Source organism: Chionomys nivalis, chromosome 2, assembly GCF_950005125.1.
Source record: "Chionomys nivalis chromosome 2, mChiNiv1.1, whole genome shotgun sequence".
NCBI lineage: Eukaryota > Metazoa > Chordata > Mammalia > Rodentia > Cricetidae > Chionomys > Chionomys nivalis.
Window position 1 is genome coordinate 121,678,006 of NC_080087.1, and position 20,604 is coordinate 121,698,609.

Below are 20,604 nucleotides of genomic sequence, written 5' to 3' on the forward strand. Positions count from 1 at the left end.
ACACAGAATTATTAAGGAAAAAAGAGACTAAGAGATAGTCAGGAGGACGGATAGAGACACACAGGAAGTAGAGGGGAGGGGCTTTTAGTCTGAGTTTTTGAAACAGTGTAGAAGGGGGAGGCTTCTGGGACATCAGAGGAGGAGGAATGAGGTCAGCCAGGTGCTTCTCTGCCTGAGTTTGCAGACTTTTACCACAGCATCTGGCTCTAGGGTCTTTATTGGTAAGATCGAACAACTGAGATTTTTAACATTCATGCTCACATAAAATACGAATATGATTCTTTTTGGTAACTTCACTAATAGTTCAAAGTTAGAAACAACTCAAATAGGTGAAGCTAATGGCAATTTGTCAGTAGTGTGTGGCAGCAGCAGTGGCAAAAGCTGTGGTCATTCTATCATCTACAGTCACAAGGTCTGGGCCAGTCAGGGCTGTATGAAACCAGGGGCTGGAGAAATTGCTCAGTGGCTAAGAACACTTATTCTCACAGAAGATCTGAGTTCAATTCCCAGCATCTATATATAGTTCAGCTTACAGCCACCCATACATAACTCCATTTCCAAGGGATAACACACTCACTCTCTCTCACACACACACACACAGAGAGAGAGAGAGAGAGAGAGAGAGAGAGAGAGGGAGGGAGGGAGAGAGGGAGAGAGAGAAAGGGAGAGAGAGAAAGGGAGAGAGAGAAAGATAAAAAGAGCGCACTTTTAAAAGGAAAAATAAGGAGAGACCCCACAAACAGAACTGGACTTATCCTTAGGCAAGGCTATAAGCTATGACCCTGACCCTGGAACATTTCATCTCCTTCAGTATTTTTACTGGTCTCTAATGACCCTCACTGTTAGTATCACATGATTCTGCACAGAAGCAGAAAATACAATACAACTATTGCTGGGAGGCAGAAAGATCACCTGAGATTCTGAGTCTGGGGATCAGGGCAAGAATCCATCTCTGATTTATTTTTCCTATGTTGTCAAATATAAATCTTTTAATAACGGGAAAACTGAGCATTATGGTTCCCATTTGGAATTCTAGTACTCGATAGGCTGAAACAGGAAGGTTACCATGAATTCAAAGCCAGCCTGGCCTATACAGCAAATTTTTCTTTGATGGAGTCTGAGATCAAACCCAAGGCCTCATGCTAGCCAAGTGCTCTACCAGCAAGCTAAATCCTTCACCCCTGAGTTTTATCTTCTCCATCTGGAAAGCTAAAGGGTTGGTTGTGCAGCTTTCCTGATGACAGACAGCCCACAAATGAACACACAGCCACTCTTTTTTTTTTTTTTTTTTTAGCCACTCTTGTATGTGAAAAGGTAGGACTCATTACGCCTATGCATCTTTCTCTTACGGCAAATGGAGGTACTTAATTGGTATCCAGTATCTGCAACCAGAACCAGCTTCACTTTTATAAAACCAAGATAGGGTGGGCTTAAAAAGACAAATTATGCAACAGACTGGGAACACATATGCCAGGATTTCTGTTCCCATCATAGAAAGATTTAACTTCATTTCTTTTTTTTTCCAGATACCTCTGCCTTCGTCTTGCCGTCTTGATACTTTAGAGTCAATAAAGATGCTGCCACACCATCATATTGACAGACATGGCAGCTTTGTTCATGCTGACCCAGACACAGAGGTCTTCTCAGCTACCGGTAAAGCAGAGCAGACACACACAAAGTAGCCAGTATCAAAGTATTCTGGCAAGCCTTGATAGACAAGGCTAGATTTTAATTAAAAATGAGAACAGATATTTTTGCACTAAAAACAAAATGCCAATTTTTTGTTCATTGAGTTTATTTTACTTTTCTAATTTTTTACATTTACTATGGTGTGTGTGTGTGTGTGTGTGTATACATGATTGCCAGTGTCATTCAAGTCAGGGGACACTTGAGGGAGTTGCTTCTCTTTTATGTGAATTCTGGGGCTTGAACTCAGTCATCAGGTGTAGCAGCAAGTGCCTTTACAAGCTGAGCCACCTTGTCACCCTTAATTTTCCATTCCTTTGCATCTTTAGAACAGAAAAACCTTCAATATTCAATAATTCAGGAGTTCTTTTTATTTTTTTTAAACAATGAAGACAAAGCCTAATTCTGAGGCAAGGTTGGAAGGGAAACAAAAGATTATGATAGAGGATGAGATTTATTCTGTTTTTTTTTTTTTTTTTTTTTTCCGAGACAGGATTTTGCTGTCGTTTTAGAGCCTGGCCTGAACTAGCTCTTGTAGACCAGGCTGGTCTCGAACTCACAAAGATACACCTGCCTCTGCCTCCCGAGTGCTGGGATTAAAGGCGTGCGCCACCACCGCCCAACTTTATCCTTTATTTTTTGAGCTAGTATTTTGTATAGACTGGCCTCAAATTTACCGTATTTATCCAGCATCAAATCCTGGAGTACTGAGACTAGTGCCATGGCACCTAGAACCAAAAGAGTCTTATTTGGGGCTAGAGAAATGGTCTCAGCTTTGCAATAGATCGGAGTTCAATTCTAGTACCTGTATCAGACAACTCATAACTGCTTATAACCTGATCTCCGGGGAACACAACACCTTCATCGGGACTCTAAAGCCATCTGCACTGACTTACACTGAGCAAGTCAGGAGGAACGAGCCAGGTAAGACATGTTCCTCCAAGGCTTCTGTTTAAGTTTGTGCCTTGAGTTCCTGTTTTGACTTCTCTTCATGATGGACTGTGATATGTAATTGTGAACTGACATGACATAAATCCCTTTCTCCCCAAGTGACCTAACTAACAAGTGCCTTTTTGTTTATTTTTAATTTATAACTTATTTACTTGTGTGTGTGTGCACGCATGCGTGCATGAATGCGCTGAGGGGTGCATACATGCTACAGTGCATATACAGATAACAGAAGACAACTTTTGGGAGAGATTGGTCCTTTTCTCCCAGCATGTGGGTTCTAGGGATAAACTCCAGTTCAGGTTTGGAAGCAAGCACCTTTACATTCTGTTTGGTCCAGATGTGTTTTAAATAAGAGTCCTTAAATAAGTTCTAAAAGCCTTTTACAGAATAACATGCTTTAAAAAAAAAATGCTTCCAGTATCTCGACATCGCATTCCAAAGTATTTGTTCTACAAAGGACTGAAATAAATAGCAAGGCACAAGGTGCACATTACTGGTCACAGGACTCCGGCAGACCTCTGAGTATATAGGTGAGACCAGCCTTATCTGTATAGTGAGGTCCATGATAGCCTGGCTATGTAGAGACCCTGTCTCAAAAAAAAAAAAAATCAAAACACTTCTTAAACTACAGTTATATAAAAACAGACAAGAAACTTGATGAGAATGAATTAGGGTTCTCAGGGCCAGTTAGGATAATGTCATTACAACTTTCAAGTGCAAGGAATGAGCATCTGCCAATGATCTGCACAGCACTCACCGAGATATTATTGCCACCGACTCACTGGGGGAGACGATACTTAAGGAAGAGCACTCTGAGTCTCCTGGAGGAAGAACAAAGAAATCCTCACTAGAGGATGGTGCTGCATGTGCACCCTCCCCGAGCCCAGGCAACTATGTCTGTAACATCCTGGGCTCTGCAATGAGCACTACCTCTGCTCTGCACTGCATTCCTCACAAACTCCTAAGTTAGGCCCCACAGCAAGTGACTGTTGCAGGATGTGAGTCAAGCCTGGCACGCACTGTCATCCCCCTTCCCTAGTGGATGGTGACCAAACCCTGCAGTTAGAGGCAAAAGGATTCCTTACCCTCCTCTTCTTCATTTTCATCATGGCTGCAGCTATCTTCCAAACCTAGTTCATCTTCTGTATCTTCAGGCTCCACCTGGTTTGGCCGGAGGTCAGTAGCTGAACTGAAAGAAAAGAGTCATGCCTCCACCCAAGCCAGCTCCATAAAAGAAGCCTCACTGGAGTCTCATTCCTTCACTGTTTCCCAGTAACAGTCTCCTCATCACTATGTTATCTCTTGCCTGGACCTCATAAACTATTTCTCAGGTCCTCAGAATTTATGTCCAGTCATAGTTCCTCAGCTTTACATCCCTTATCTGCACATCATTTTCTCTCATCTGCTTATAGTATGTAAGTTTAAAATTCTGCATACAAAAATCATCGGTGAGTATCTGGTAATTTATATGTCCTTGGGATGCTCACTGGGAACTCAGAAGGCCTTGGTGGATCAAGGTTCTGAAACAGTAATAAGACACAAGAGAAGGAATCAACTATGTCTGTCTTCAACTGTTAATGGCTGTCATACCAGGAATGCATGGGAATACAATCTGGTTTGTAGTAAGTTGAAAAGTCATAGACCCTAAGATGTGGTATCTGGAATTCTTACTTCTCCCCTGGTGATAACCTAGAACAGAGATGGGCAAATTCTCCAAAGGAACTATCAATAAATATGTTCAGTTTTATACGTCATTCCATCACAACTTTCCAACCCTACTGTTGTAGCAAGAAAGCAGTTAAAACAGTAAAAAAAAAATGGACAAGGTTGCATCCAATAACACTTTATTTGTAAAAGCAAGGTTTAGTCTACAGGTTAGTTTTCCTTCCCAACCTTAAAATGAATCCCTACATTAGAGTGAAAACTAAAACTTGTAGGACAGCTAAAAAATAAAGCCAACTATCAGAGATAGAAAGCAGCAGTGTGGGGGCTGGGGAGATGGCTCAGTGGTTAAGAGCACTGACTGCTCTTCCAGAGGACCCGGGTTTAATTCCCAGCACCCACATGGCAGCTCACAACTGTCTGAAGATCCAGTTCCAGGGGATCTGACACCTTCATACCAATGCACATAAAATAAAAGTTGAATAAACTATAAGAAATGTTTTAAAAAAAAGAAAAGAAAGCAGCAGTGTGCCCAAATTATGGTGAAACTATCGTTCTGTTCTAAAGGAACCAAAGACATGGTGCAACTTACTGGCTATCTCCAGCACATGAGCTCAGCTCCTTGGCTTCCTCGGGTTCCTTCCCAGGCTGGCCAAGATGGACAGAAGAAAGGCGAGTGGTCACTTCAGCTACACCTAGAGGCTGGAGGGAAGAAGGGGGAACAGGAGCTCGGTCTTCTCCAAGTAATTGGGGGTCAATTACAGACCCACAGGTAGGGCTGGGGTTGAGCCCATGAACATGCGAGGCAAGGAGGTGAATGCTGATCCTTTTGGTACAAAAGACTGTGCTGTCCAACCCCAAGGTGTCTGAGGCACCAGGAAGGATCCCACTGTCTAATCCAATGTCCTCCTGAGGAAACCGCTGGCCCATCAGAGGTTTCCATCGCCTGCTTCTGTTGAGAAGACCCCACTGGAAGCTGGGGTTCACAAAACAAGCCTGTTCAAACTGGTAGCCTTGCCGTGGCATCTTCTCAAAGCCTTTTGCAGTCAACTTCCTCACAGCCTCAGTGAAGTGTACCTCTTTAGCAGCGCTCTGGGAATCCGAGTTCTCGTCCAGGCCACCGGGATGTGCCTCCATCCTAAAGTTACTCTGACTGCACTGGGAAGAGGTAACACTGGCTGTGGATATGTTGAAGGTACTAGGGGTAGATAGGGTGGTAGGGGCAGTGGCATCATCTAAGACAGTGCCAATGCTTTGGGGCCCCTTATGGTCACCAGGCTGGGGTACACAGTCTCCAGTACCCCCTGAATGATGCCAGGAGACAGGTTGGATCTTGGGTGAGGATACTGGCTTCAGGCCATCTGTGGCTTGTGATAAGGGCACTTTAGTGCTATTTGGCCTCATGAAGGAGTTGTTGTTCAGCATGGGCTTGTAGGAGGACAGTGGAGGAGATGCAGTCTTCCCTGAGATGGCTGAGGACAAGCTCTTCCTTGAAGGATTTTCCCCAGCTGCTGCCAGTGAGAGGTATGGATCAGTGGGTGCAGACGCCACAGGCTGGGCCATGGGGAAGACTGTAGAAGAGGTGGCTTTATTGGCAGTGACACTGACAGGGAGACCCTTCTGAGGGAGAGAAAACGATCTTTTCTCTGATGGGCTGGAACGCACGCAGAAAGATTCCAGTTGCTGGTACGGTTTTTGCCTCACGTTGGTGCGGCGGTACAGCAGAGTATTGCTGAACAAGTCAGGGAGAGACTGCAGGTAACAGGGACTGCTGTGACCTGCAATGACAGCTGTGGTCCCAGAGCTACATAAAGTGCTAGGGCAAAAGAAATAGGCTGGCTGGGGTGGGACTCCCAAGAGACTGGTGCCCAGCCCCGCTGACAGTGTGCCTACGTGCTTCCTTTCCAGCTTCCAGATTGGCTTCACCTGCTGATGGGCCTGAGACCAGACTTTGACCTCTGAGGGTTTCTCAGGTGGTGAAGCAGACACTGTGCCTGAGGGACGTCTCTGCTTGAAGCTGTTTCCTCGGCGCAGGCCAATATTGTAGTGTTCTGTTCCTGCTGAGGCCATGAGGGGCCCACATCATAGCAACATGGCCTCATGGCCTGGCTCAGGTAAGTTGCCACACACCTCTAGCACCAGCTGCATCCTTGTATCCGTCAGCCTGCGGGGAGAAAAATGATTGGAAATGCTGCCAGCTTGTAAGGATGGGTCCTATGCTATGTAAGTAATAGGGTCTTACTTCCGTTTTAGTGACCAGTCTTGGTCATCATTGGGGTCCTGAGAGGAGAACACATTTCCAGGGAGCTTGCAGAGGCCTTTCTGAGGCCTTCGTGGGATCAAATCTGGCTTTTTCAAGGACTAAGACTTTAAGGGTTCACTAATGCGAGGCTGCTCATGTGTCCACACTCTCAGAAAGCTTGCCTCTCTCCAAAGAGAAGTAGTTGTTGAGTAGATATGATCAAGAGACACACACATATAAATATGGAACTGTCAAAGAAAAAAGTTGAAGCACATTTTTTAAAAAAAAAAAAAATAAGAACTGATTAAAAGCATCCTGGGCTGCAGCTGAATGACTGCCTTCTCTACCTATGGCAGGGCTGAAAGTGGCAAAGGTCAGACTGTACCCCTCTCAACTCATTCAGAAAGCTCAAAGGTCCAAGAATGCATTTGCTCTATTGTTCTTGCTCCACCTCAACTTTTTTTGGTCCTTAAAAAAACAAAACAAAGCAACAAACAAACAAACACCAAAACAAGGCAAATTGAGAGAGAAACAGAAAATTTCCCAGCTTACTCTGAAATCTGAGCAGAGACAGCAATTTCATCTCTTCAAGAATCTTGTCAACCATTCAGGCTAAAATTCCAACCTACATACTAAAAACAAGAAAGCTGAACCTAAACACCAACACTATCCTCAGAGACCTTATCCTCAGCAGCCATAATAGAACAGAGAACTGAGAAAGCGGCAGGGGGAGGGGCAGGAGAGACTTCCATTCTAGGACCCAGACTGCAGTTTGGCTGTTCTCTGGGGTGGAGAACTTGCCTTGTTCTTCCAAATTTTTCTATAAAGCAGTATGTGCCCCGTCTTGTCTCACAATTTTTTCAGCATGGTCACTGTCTAGATAAAACTCACAAATCACTCTCTAGTTTTCGTAGCTGTGGGAAAATGTGGGTCTGCCTGCATGACCACATCCAGAGGGAAATAACACCTACCTATTCATCTCAGAAGATGGCATCCTGATATCCCTATCAAGAGAGCTAGAGAGAAGGAATTAGCAAGGAGAATTTTGTTCAAGTTGCATTTATGATATAAAAATAGAAAGAGATTTTATATTTTGATCAGAGTATTGTCCGAGATCCCTGTCTACAACCATCAGAGGGAAGGTGCCAACAAAGACCCTGACAAAGTCATGCAACATTTCCCTCCTTTCCTACAAATGCTGACCTACAGGGTTTTCATATCCTTTTCAAGAATACAAAAACATAACAAAACAATAGTGAGCTAAAAACAGTTTAAGTGCTATAAACAGTATTGAGGTCAGTATCCTCAAAAAGAAGAGAGAAAACTCCACTCAAGTCCAAACAACAGAAATCATGTTTAAGAGACAATTACTCTGTACAGGTAGAATAGAGAAGACTAACACTGAAAGAGTCGAGCCCATGGCCGGGTGGTGGTGGCACACGCCTTTAATCCCAGCACTCGGGAGGCAGAGGCAGGTGGATCTCTGTGAGTTTGAGGCCAGCCTGGTCTACAAGAGCTAGTTCCAGGACAGGCTCCAAAGCCATAGAGAAACTCTGTCTTGAAAAACCAAAAGAGTCAAGCCCTACCAATGACTTTGTAAAATATAGCACATGTGTATGTATAAATGAGTGCTGGGTATACTCAAAAGACTTATAACTCAACTCAGTCCTCTTCAGGGACCCACATCTTGCCCTACCAATGCAACACAACAGATACCCCAAAGCAACAGAACAAAAGAGCTAAGGAAATAAAGCCTAAGACTGAGGATCCCTTGAAAAGCAATTCCACTAATGGCTCCCTATTCACCTCCATGCTTTTGTAAGTTCTGGTCCAAGCCTTCATAGGTGAAGTGTCTAAGAGCACGCCATAGATTTCTCACCTATACCAGAGAGAGCCCCACTTTTCCCCACTGCGTAATACCTCAGAACTAGACAACCAGAAGAAGAGAACCTTCCTTCTGCACATACTACTCACATTTTCTTCTCCGCAGCCCACCAGATATTCCTCTGTGTCACGACACACAGACACCAACTAGTTTGATCTTTGTTTTTTGACAGGGTCTTTGATAAGCCTGAACTCAACAATATAAACCAGGATAACTTCCAGCTCACAGATCTTTGCTTGCCTCTCTTTCCCAAGATCTGGGATTAAAGGTGTGTGCCACTACAATTGACCGGCTTGCCTTTTAATACAACTAAGGAAGAAAGAGTCTAAAGATTAAAATCCCATCCTCTTCAAAGGCTAAGAAGGGCAGTTGCTCCCATATGATGTCAAGCTGGCAAGCTGAATTAGCTCCAGTGTAGGTGAATTCTTTTCTCACTGATGAGATACTCGTGTCTCTGAGACAATCATTTCCACTCCTCTGTTCTCTTGTAAGTTCCATGGTGTGTAGGGTAACAACCTAGAGGAAGGCCTTTGTCTTTAACAAAAGTGTCTGTATGTAAGGTCCAGGGAGGTGAGATGGTTTAACTATGGCAAAGAGTTCCACAGCTCATAACAGACATCCAGGGTTGGCTAGCATGGCGGTGTCATGAAGTGCCAAGCGAAGACAAACCTGTGTCATGTCCTGTTGACAGTGGCTCCAAGAACACAAAGTGGACAGTACCACTCCACAACAGAATTGCATAGAGGTGCCTCAATCCGGTTTTAGTGCAGAAGTAGTTTCTGGTTCAAACAAGGAAATGATGTTTGCTAAAAGCAATTTATTTTTCTTTGTGGAAATCCCTAATGAAATCAAAGCTCAGTGTCATGGGAAGCAGAGATTTAGTGACTATTCAAGCAGCCTGTGACCTCACCACTGACACAGGTCACAGCTACCTGTGTGATGCCCAGTGCCTACAGCAATGTAAGTGTGAAGCTTAAAAAAGGTTTGAAAGGGTTCAAATTCTAAGAATTTGAGGAAATAAGCTAACACTAAGAATGGTGAGTTCTCATACGCATGCCTTTAAAGGCTCATGCCTTTAATCCCAGCGATGGGGGGTGTGCAGGAGGCAGACGCAGGCAGAACTCTGAGCTTGAGGCCAGCCTGGTCTATAGAGTGAGTTCCAGGACAGCCAGGGCTACACGGAGAAAACGTCTCCAAACGAAACAGAACAAGAAAAAGTGCTGAGCTCCACTATCAAGTCAAAGTCACAGAGGCAAATACTGCCTGGCACCCAGATACCCTCACAAGGCAGCTTCCTGCTGGGTCAAGCCCATCCCCTTAAGTATTCTCTTTATTTCCACACACAAGCTTTTTCCCAGCGCCCCCCCCCACCCCCGCCTTAAATTCGTAAGTGTATGCCTTTAGGATCCAGGGAACAGACTGCCCTTCTCCCAAGCAAAAGGTTAGGATGAGTCAGCTGGGGAAAGAGAACAGGGAAAAAAGATACTAACTAGTATATGTGGAAGGCCATGCACAGACCATTGGTAGAAGTCTTTCTTCACAAATACCCAAGTTGGCCAGGTGTGTTAGCGCACGCCTTTGCAGGTGGCTCTCTAGGAGTTCAAGGCTAGACTGGTCTACACAGTGAGTTCTAAGCCAGTTAGAGCTATACAGTAAGATCCTGTCTGAGAGAAAACAAAGACAAATAACCAATTTAGCCAGACATGGTGGCACATGTCTTTAATCCCAGCTTTTGGAAGGTAGAGCCAAGTAGAGCTCTGTAAATTCCAGGTCAGCCTGGTCTACATACTGAGTTCCAAGTCAACTGGTACTACATAGTGAGACCCTGTCTCAGGATAAAGAAACAAAACCAAAAACAAAACAAAAAAAATCCACAACTTAGCACGCACACAGTGTGCATACAAACATATATACGTAGACAAAGTCATATACATAAAACAAAAATATTTAAAAGTAGTCAACTTAAATCAAATTTCACCAAAGCAATTGGTTAATTAAGCAAATTAAAATAAATTTTCTGAGAGTGAAGAGGTGGTTCAGTGGTTAAAAAGTACTGGTTTGCTCTTCCAGAGGACCAAGGTTCAATTCCCAATATCCAAACGGCAGCTCACAACCATCTGTAACTCCAGTTCCAGGGGATCTGTTGCCTTCTTCTGGTTCCACAGGTGCCAGGCACATATGGACAAACATGTAGGCAAAACAGCCATACACATAAAATAAAATTAAAAAAAATAATTTCCCACAAACTCTATTATTAATTTATATACTTAAAACACACGCACACACACCTTAAAGAAAGCAAAGGTATTCGTACTTATTGTCTCTGCCAATAACAAAATGACCCAGCACTTCCTGAACCTTCAAAGAACTTAGAGAGCCAACAAACTGAACACACCTGGGAAACAGCAGTTTGAATAATCTAAAGTCTTATAGAGTCAGTGAAATTATATGATTCCTGTCCCTATATATAACCCCCAAGGAACAAGGAAGGAGATCTAAGAGGAAGAGTGTGTACAGACACTGAGCTACTGCCTGTAGAGTTCAAGATTAAAAAGAATACAAGGCTAAGTTCCTTCATGTAGGCCCAAACAGGAAACTGCCCAGCAGAAAGGAAAGTAAAAGTTAATTAAGAGCACAGTAGTAGTTGAGAAGGGAATTCTTAGAAAGTCTCCCTGGAAAACTTTCAGGGCATCTGTTTGTGTAAAAACAAAGGGCTGAAAAAATACACACCCCACTGTTAGTGGGGTCATCCTGTGCAGAGGGATGGGATGAAGGATTAGGCAGGGGAAGGTGAGGGGGATATCTGATAATTTACTTCAAGACACCTGCATTATTGTTTGACATTTCAAACAAAAATCCGCATTACTTGTGCGAAGTTTTCCAAGAGTCTCCAGGGTACTCCTCCTCTTCCCAGCCACGCTGCATTAGCAGCACCACCTCCCAGGAGCTCCTGCGCAGCAGAGCTCTGGTCGGCAGCTCATCACATTCAGCACTCAGCAATTAGTCTCTGTCAGGGCTGGGCCTCACAGCTGCAGTATTCTGGAAAAGGCAGGAGAGAGGAAATAACCATAACCCTACTAAGAGTTTCAAGAAACCAAATTTTAAAATTCACATAAGGCACAGAAGCATGGTATACCAATGGACACGCAAGCACACCCATAACCATAGAACAAGCAGAAGGTTGTGAATGTCGGACCACCACAGTACCTGATCCACAATACACTGACCACACGGCAGTTACTATTGTTATTGATACCTGTCCTGCTTTTTGTTTGATTTTGTCTTTTGTCAGCTTGACACAGGTTAAAAGTCATCTATCAAGAGGGACCATAAATTGAGAAAATCCCCTTAGACTGGCCTATTGGCAGGTCTGTGGGGCATTTTCTTGATTAATGATTGGTGGGAGGATCCAGCCCATGGTGGGCAGGTGGTCCTGGGGGCTGTGTAAGGAAGGTGGCTGAGCAAGTCATGGAGCACAAGCCAGTAAAGTAACACTCCTCTACGGTCTCTGCTTCATCTCCTGTCTCCAGCTTTCTGACCTGAGTTCTTGTCCTGACTTCCCTTCAGGATGGACTAGAACTGTAAGACGAAATAAACTCTATGTCCCTAAGTTGCTTTTGATCATGGTGTTTTATCACATTAACCAAAAGCTAACTGGAGCAGCACTCAAAGACCCTATCCTTCCCCTCGTTCTTTTTATAATCTGCTAGGAAAGAAGAAAAATAGAAGGAATAGATAATGATTGTTCTACCAGGAATTTCAATTTTAACTAGGACAAGCAATGTTCTTTTATATAGACATCATTGGAGCAAGGCAGGGTAGCTCAGGCCCATAATCCTAGCACTCGGGAGGACTGCCTCAAGTTCTAGGACAATCTGGGCTATGAAGCGAGTCCCAGGTGAGTCTAGGCTACAGAGTGAGACACTGTTTCAAAACAAACAAAAAGACGCTAACAGCTACTTGGGAGCTTTTGTGACATTATTATACTACTAGTACTTAAATCCTTCAGCTATGATATGATTTCCCATTAACACAGACCAGAAAGGCCATATAGCTCAGTAAATAAAGGTGTTTGCCGCCAAGCCTAACGACCTAAGTTCCAACCCCAGTACCCACATGAAGAAACAATTTCAGGGTTAAGAGCATTGCCTGCTCTTCCAAAGGTCCTGAGTTCAATTCCCAGCAACCACATGGTTGCTCACAACCATCTGTAATGAGACCTGGTGCCCTCTTCTGGTCTGCAGGCATACATGCAGACAGAATACTGAGAATACTGTATACATAATAAATAAAGTTTTTTTTTTAAAAAAAAAGTTTTTATTCAACCACTTCCTAGACTGGTTTCTAAATGCCATCTGTTAATGAGTTAATAAAGGAGTCAGAGCCATCTTAAAGTGGTTGATTCCAGGGCTGGGGATAGGAGATAGGCCTTTAACATTTGGTGTCACCAAAAAATAAAAAAGGAAAGAAAATGGTAACTCCAAAAATGGTACTGTTCTATAGCTAAGAGGGACATCAAAAGATCCCCAAAATAACAGTGAGACAATGGGTGCCTTCCCAACAGCACTAGGAAGGAGGCAAGGATGGCCATTTATTAGTGTTAGTCAACTCTGTACTGGAAGGCAAAAGGAAATCAAAGGAACCAGGTGGTAGTGGTACACTCTTAATGCCAGTGCTTGGGAGGAAATGGCGGGTGTATCTCTATGAGTTTGAGGCCAGTCTGGTCTACAGGGCTATAGCTGGAATTTTCTTTGAGTTGCCAACCAGCTCCCAGATAAAGACACAGAGAATTATTATTATGAATGCTTGGTCTTACCTTAGGCTTGTCCACTAGCTCTCTTAATTTAACTTGTTTCTAGTCATCTACATTTTGCATAGGTGCTTTTTACCTTTCTTTCACTCTGTGTGTCCTACTTTCCTACTTCTTCCATGTCTGTCTGTCTGGCCCCTGACATCTTTTTTTCCCTTCCCCCAGTCTAAATTCCTCCTCTTACTTACTCTCCCTGCCCAGAAGTTCACCCTATACTTCTCTTTCTTCTTCCTTCGCTATTAGCCTTTAATATTAGGCAAATCAGGTGCCTTATGCAGGCAAGGTAAAACAGCAACACATCTTTATGTAATTAAACAAATATTACACAACATAAACAAAAGCAACACATCTTTGCATAGTTAAACAAATACTCTGCAACAGAGTAAGTTCCAAGACAGACAAGGCTACCCAGAAAAACCCTGGCAAGAAACCAAAAAGGAGGGGGAAAGAGGAAGGAAGGAAGGAAGGAAGGAAGGAAGGAAGGAAGGAAGGAAGGAAGGAAGGAAGGAAGGAAGGAAGGAAGGAAGGTAGGTCGGTCCCAAGAAGTCTACCAAAGAAAACCTACTAGAATGAAAAAAAACAAGTTTAGTAAGGCTATAGGGTACAAGACCGATACACAAAAACAATTAAAAGTTTTTAATTCATCTTTTGTGTATGCATGTGTAGGTCAGCTTCAACCTTTTTTAAAACAAGAGCTGGATTTTTTTATTTTTTTTTATTTTTTTTTTTTTTTGCTACATATGCCAGCATTAGTGACCTGCAAGCTCCAGGGGAGACTCCTGTCTTTACTTTCTATCTCCCTGTAAGAACATGGGATTGCAAAAACCTGAGCTACTGCTCCTGGCCTATGTGTGGATTTTGAGGATTCAAACCCAGAAGCTCACACTTGCATGGTGTGCTTTTACCCACTGAGCCCTCAGAATCACAAAAATTTCAGTCTCACCCCATGAGATTCTCATTGACCTCCACTGATAAACTTGCCTGCTTTCTTGGACACTAATTGCCTATCTCTCTTCCTCTTCTTAATCTCTCTCCTCCTGGCAGCTGCCAATATTTAGCTTGCCTATTCTGTTGTTTTCCTTTCAGACTCTAAGAAAATGGTCCAGTGGGGTGATCAGTTGGCAGAGTGCTGGCCTAGTATGCAAGAAGCCCTAAATTCAATCTGCAGTACCACATAAGCGGCATGGTGGCCCAGACCTATAATCAGAGATGGAGGATCTGGAATTCAAGATTATTCTCAGGGCTGGGAAGTTAGCTCGGCGGTTCTGGAGGCTCTAAGGTCCATTCCCAGAACCCACACAGAAGTTCATAACTATCTTTAACTCCAGTCCCAGGAAACTCACACCCTTTTCTGACCTCTTTTGGTACCAGGCATGCACCTTGTACACATACATACATGCAGGCGAAACAATCATACACGTAAAATTAATAAATATAAAAAATTTTAAAGATTATTCTCAGTGCGAATACACCATTTCCTGTCTGCAAAAATGAAAGGAAACCAAGACTGGTCATAGGTCCACGGTAGAGTAGTTAGATAATGCACAGTCCCTGGGTGGACTCTCTAGCATCATACAAGCAAATCAATTCCATTTACAGTATCATCAAGAATTATATCACCGAGGTTCCTGTTTGGGTTTGATATGTTACTTTTGGGTTCGCAAAGGGTCTTGCTGTGTAGCTCAGGCCAGGTTCAAGCTAGTCTTCTGCAGCTGTCTCCTGAGTAAAAACTATAGGTCTCTCTTGCTGTGCTCAACCTTAGCAATAATTTTAACAATAACAAAAAGTATAGACCTATACAATGAAAAATACAGAAACTGCTAAAAGAAATTAGAGGTGTAAACATACAAAGAGATAACCTGCTCATAAATGAGAGCATGTTTCACTATGAGTCAGGCAGTGGTGGCACACGCCTTTAATCCCAGCACTCGGACAGAGTGAGTTCCAGGACTGGTTCCATAGCTACTGAGATACCCTGTCTCAAAACAAACAAACAAACAAAAAGGCTCACTATGACATTGGCAAATCTTTATGATTGACACAAAGACTAAATGTAATTCTTACCAAAGAAAGCTTTTCTGAAGAAACTGACAAGTAGATATGAAAATATATCTACACAATAGCAGATCTAGAACAGGAGACACAACAGCTTACTTACTCTGCTTAATTTCACGATTTAGAACAAGGCTATGAGTCTAGTGTTAAGAATAGAGATGTAGGCCAATGGGACACAACAGAGTCCAGAAATAAACCATGTTCTGACCAATTAAAAGTCACCTCGGCAATTACATAAAGGGTTCATCTTTTTAACAAACGATGCTGATGCAACGGGATGCTCCTGCACACTCCACTACCTACAATAATAACAGGAATCCACCTGCCATGCTCTAAAGTACAGAGCAAAGTCACGTGTCCAAATGAGAAGTCTTTTAAATGTAGTTGTTTTAAATCCACCTGCCAGTAAACTTGCAAACTCTGGTTCAAGGCAACTTAAGAGGAGGAGGCAAACACCAGGGCCTGGCAGATGAAGCTTAACGAAGCACTTCCTGGTGCCAATCAACAAGCTATGGGGGTGCCGTTGCCTGAAGAATGCCATTAAAACCAGATTCTCCACAGAAACTTCACTGCCCACAAAACTCAAGTCTTGTCCTCAGCGGAGATGCCAGATGCTGTCTACACACAGCTGAGAAGGAACCTAGGAGGCTGAGATAAGGTCTCTGGTGCTAATGAAACAAGGGAGGCACTGTGTGAAGAAACTCAAGAGTTTCTATAGCCACTGTCATTCAAGAGGAAACAAATTATCTTTTAATCTTTTTGAAAGTAGATGGGAATGCCAAATTTTTGGAAAGTCACACTAGAGGACAAGAGAGGAGTACTAATGAATCAATCTTTCTCCCTGCCCAATTAAACTTTAATTAGTTTCAGGGGCAGGAAAAAGGCTGATATTCCAAATTATGACTTTAATATACCAAAAATCAAAACCAGGTATGGAGGCAATGACACATAATTTCAGCACTCTTAAGTCTAAGGCAGGAGGAGCATAAGTTTGAGGCCTGAGCTACATGAATGACCTACTCTCAAAAAAAAAAAAAAAAAAAAAAAACTAAGGGAAAGAGAGGGTGTCCAGTCCCAGAACAGAAATCTGTTTGACACAGAAAATTACAACCTGTCAGCAGTAATGAGGACTTGAGCCTTACCTCCGCTGACCTTCTCTTCCACTCAATCAATAAGTATTACCAGCTTCAAAGAAAGTCTAATGTTTTTTGTTGGGTTTTGTTTGTCCCCAACCCTACAGGCTTTCTCTATGTAATAGTCTTGGCTGGCCTCCAACTAGAGATCTGCATGCCTCTGCCTCCCAGGTACTGGAATTAAAGGCATGCACTGGGCTCAAAGTAAGTTTGCTACTTAACTGTTCCCTATCTGCAGTCACCACCTTAATCAAGCCACCATCATCTGTCACCAGCTCAATTCTCTACTTCTACATTTATCCCTCCTTAGAATCTCCTCCATTTCTTTTAGGTGTTAGCCTAAAGCCATCAGATGCTCCTGAGCCTGCCAGGCCTGGCAGTGTAGACCTGTAATTCTAATTACTAAAGGATGATCATGATGATCATGGGTTCAAGTCTTTTAGGAGCTACAGAATGAATTCAAGACCAGCTTGGGCAACTTAGTGAAAGACTGCTCAAAATAAAAGGTAAGATATAGCCAGTAGGTGGTGGCACACACCTTTAATCCTAGCACTCAGACAACGAAAGGCAGGAAGATCTCTATGCGTTTCAGGTTGGCCTAGGCTACACAGAGAAACTCAAAAAAGAAAAACACCTTTAAGCTGGGCAATGGTGGCACACACCTTTAATCCCAGCAGAGGCAGGCAGATGTCTGTGAGTTCGAGGCCAGCCTTGTCTACAAGAGCTAGTTCCAGCACAGGCTCCAAAGCCAAAGAGAAACTTTTGTCTCAAAAAACTTTGTTGGGATATAGCCTAGAACAGAGTGGTTAGTTGCCTGGGCATGCACGAGTTCCTAGGTTCAATCCCAAATCATATTCTCTCTCTCTCTCTCTGTCTCTCTCTCTCTCTCTCTAGCTCTAGCTACCCAAAGTAAGTTGAAGAAGCAATTTATTTTTATTTCCCATTATGAGTATGTGGGTAGGTACTAGTAGATATGTGCACATCAGTGCAGGTACCCTCGGAGGCTCCTGGAGCTAGAATTACAGGCAGTTGTCAGTGACCCAATATGGGTGCTGAGAACTGAAGGTAGGACCTCTGCATTTGCAGTAATAAGCTCTCAGACACTGAGTCGTCTCTCTAGGCCCAGGCAAAATGGATTTCTAGATGTCACACAGAAGTCAAACTCCAGCTTTTATAAAAAGGGAAGGTCAGGAGCCGGGCAGTGGTGGCGCATGCCTTTAATTAATCCCAGCACTCGGGAGGCAGAGGCAGGCGGATCTCTGTGAGTTCGAGGCCAGCCTGGACTACAAGAGCTAGTTCCAGGACAGGCTCCAAAGCTACAAAGAAACCCTGTCTCGAAAAACAAAAAAACAAACAAAACAAAAAGATAAGGTCAGTATCACTACAAGTGAAGGTAAGTCAAGTCTCGGGTAGTTTGTCAGAGCCCAGTGCAGGACTACAAACTGAAAGAGTAAACCAAGAAAAAAATACAGGTCCCAACATGATGGAGGTGGGTCTTGGATTTATCTGTTGCTTTCATTGGTTAATTAATAAAGAAAACTGCTTGGCCCTGATAGGACAGAAAATTAGATAGGCGGAGTAAACAGAACAGAATGCTGGGAGAAAGAAGCCGAGTCAGGAGTCGCCATGATTCTCCCACTCCAGACAGACGCAGGTTAAGATCTTTCCTGGTAAGCCAACTCGTTGTGCTACACAGAATATTAGAAATGGGTTAGATCAATATGTAAGAGCTAGCCAATAAGAGACTGGAACTAATGGGCCAGGCAGTGATTAAAAGAATACAGTTTTCGTGTAATTATTTCGGGGCATAAGCTAGCTATGCGGGCGGTTGGATGCCGGGGATGCAGCCCCGCCGCTCATATTACTACACCAACAGCTAGACACAAGAGGGTAAAGCTACAGATTACTGACAAGCGAAACCAGCCAAAGTTTCATATGACCAGATGAAGTTCTGAAGTTCTGATTTTATCAGTTGCCACAGACACCTCCTTCCTCAGGTAAACAGCAGTCTTCAGAGCATGGTTCACAGAACCTGAGGGAGCCCTGAGACTCTCTCGGAGGTTCTGCTAGGTCAGAACTATTTAGATCAGAAAGAAGAGGGTATCTGCCTTTTCCACTGCAATGGGGCAAGGAAAGCAGCAATGGGTAAAATCACTGCCACCCTGGCCCAACTCAAGACAGCAGCAGTTTAGCTTCTCCCACAGGATGTATAAACCGGCAACACACTGGAAGATTGCCAATTTTACTTCATAGTACTGCAATACATTTGTTAAAGGTTTTAAATATTCTATGTGACAAAATAGGCAGGATCTGAGGGTACAGCTCTTATCCAGAAAGATGAAGGTCTACTTTCCAACCCCAGCACCTGGTGAGATGGTGAACAAGAGCACCTAAGACACACTTAGTGGGGCATGGTGGCACAAGTCTGTAATCCTAGCATTCCCAAGGTGGAGGTTTAAGGCCACTCTCAACCACATGGTGACTTCCAGGCTAGCCTGGTCTACATGAGACCCTTTCTCAAACAAAACAACTTAAGCTGCATACAGATGACTGTCTCTACCCAAAGCACTTGTGTGACTGCCAGACTTTTCTGTGGAACACCATGTTCACTTGAAAGAATGAATGACATAAGCGACAAAGTCCTTCAGACTTTGGTATCTGGCAGACACTTCTGGAACTGAAACAAAGTGAAGCCTGTCGCTTCAATTACAACAGCTGACAGTAGTTGGTGCCAATGAGAAAATTGAGCTTCCAAGAGAAAAATCAAAATTTTGGCTAAACTGTATCCACCACTTGAAGCATGACTGCTTTTCTGGAAATTGTGATGCTGACACAAATGACTTTTATTTTACTTTATAGAAACTTGTAGGATTTATGTATTTGTGAGTATGTGTAGATCTGAGTATCACAGTATAATGTGGAGGCCGGAGACAACTTTCATAATTCTCTCTTTCCATTAGGAGGGTTCCAAGGATTGAACCCAGGTCATCAGGCTTGGTAGCAAGTGCCTTTGGCTGATGAGACTCTCAATGGCCCATTTCTGGTGTCTTCAGACAAGGTCTTGCTATGTAGCACGTTTGGTCAAAAAATTATAGTCCTCTTGCCCTTGTCTCCCAAATGCTGGATTTAATAGGCCTAGTGGTGCCATCATGCCTCCTTTCAAATTATAGTTTTAATTGTAAGAAAGCATGACAGCATTTGGAAGTCATATAACTCAATCAGCACCTACCACGTGAAGTCATTGAGTCAAGAATACAAACCGGTGTGGTGGTTATTCCACACCTGTGAGACTGATGCAATACAATCTCACAGTTCTAGAAAAATCTGAGCTACCCAGGGAAACCCCAACTTTGAACAATCAAATAACAAAGCCCTACCAACCAAAAGTTGATCCTTCTTTTATACAATACCAAAGTATAATACCCACAAACTCCTTGTGTTTCAGGTCCTTCTAACCATTTGAGGGCAAATTCTCTTCATATATAACAGGGTTTCTCTGCAGGTCAGAGTCTGGTGGGAAAAGGAACCCCCCTCCATATCTTAGGTACGGAACACACCCTGCAGCAGATGCATTTTCTCACTAGGGATGACCTTCCATCCGCATGGCCACTCTTTCCCTGGTACGCGCTCCTGCCTTCCTTTCCCATGCTGCTCTTCCGAGCTCAGTCTCAGTTTGCTTGGCACAGTGAACTCAGTAGAGACACTGCAATCTTCACTGCCACTCTCCCCTAACTACAGCCACTTCCTACACTCAAGAGCTACAGACCTACAAAAATGGCTTCCTGAGCCCTTCTTCCTAGATGTGTTTAGAACAATTCTGCTCCAAAATGTAACTCTAATCTCATCCTTCACAGCTGTGTGGTTCTTAGTAGCTCTTACCATGTGGTCACTAAAGTTGGAAACCCATATGATTCTAACTTTCTGCATTATTCTGCCAGCAGATTGTCAATTCTGCCAGATTTAACATCTTTCTAAGCTCTGCATTCCCACGGTACCAAACATAAACTCTTCACTATCTCTGGAGTGCTATTTATTCACTGGCTCCTTATGAGAGACCAAGAGTTAGACAAGACTCCTTGGTAGGCAGAAAGATGGCAAATTTCCAAGATGGCCAGCTTCTTCCTTCCAGCCTTGAGAAAAAAATAAAAACAACTGCCATGTCTGCTGCTGACGGACTGGC

General features: G+C 43.4%; 1 protein-coding gene across 4 annotated transcripts in view; it reads right to left on the reverse strand.

The window, feature by feature from the left end:
- The window catches only part of Ttll4 (tubulin tyrosine ligase like 4), a 45,548-nt gene that overhangs the window by 22,207 nt on the left and 2,737 nt on the right, over positions 1 to 20,604 (reverse strand). For 2 of the 4 annotated variants that reach the window (XM_057759298.1, XM_057759280.1), the window contains exons 2-5: positions 11,293 to 11,465; positions 4,892 to 6,463; positions 3,723 to 3,826; positions 3,395 to 3,458 (exon numbers count right to left, since the gene is read on the reverse strand). In XM_057759298.1, the coding sequence (XP_057615281.1) occupies positions 3,395 to 3,458; positions 3,723 to 3,826; positions 4,892 to 6,369 (1,646 nt within the window). In that variant the 5' untranslated portion in view covers positions 6,370 to 6,463; positions 11,293 to 11,465. The remainder of the gene's footprint in view (positions 1 to 3,394; positions 3,459 to 3,722; positions 3,827 to 4,891; positions 6,464 to 11,292; positions 11,466 to 20,604) is intronic. The other 2 variants (XM_057759308.1, XM_057759287.1) reach the window with 2 other exon arrangements.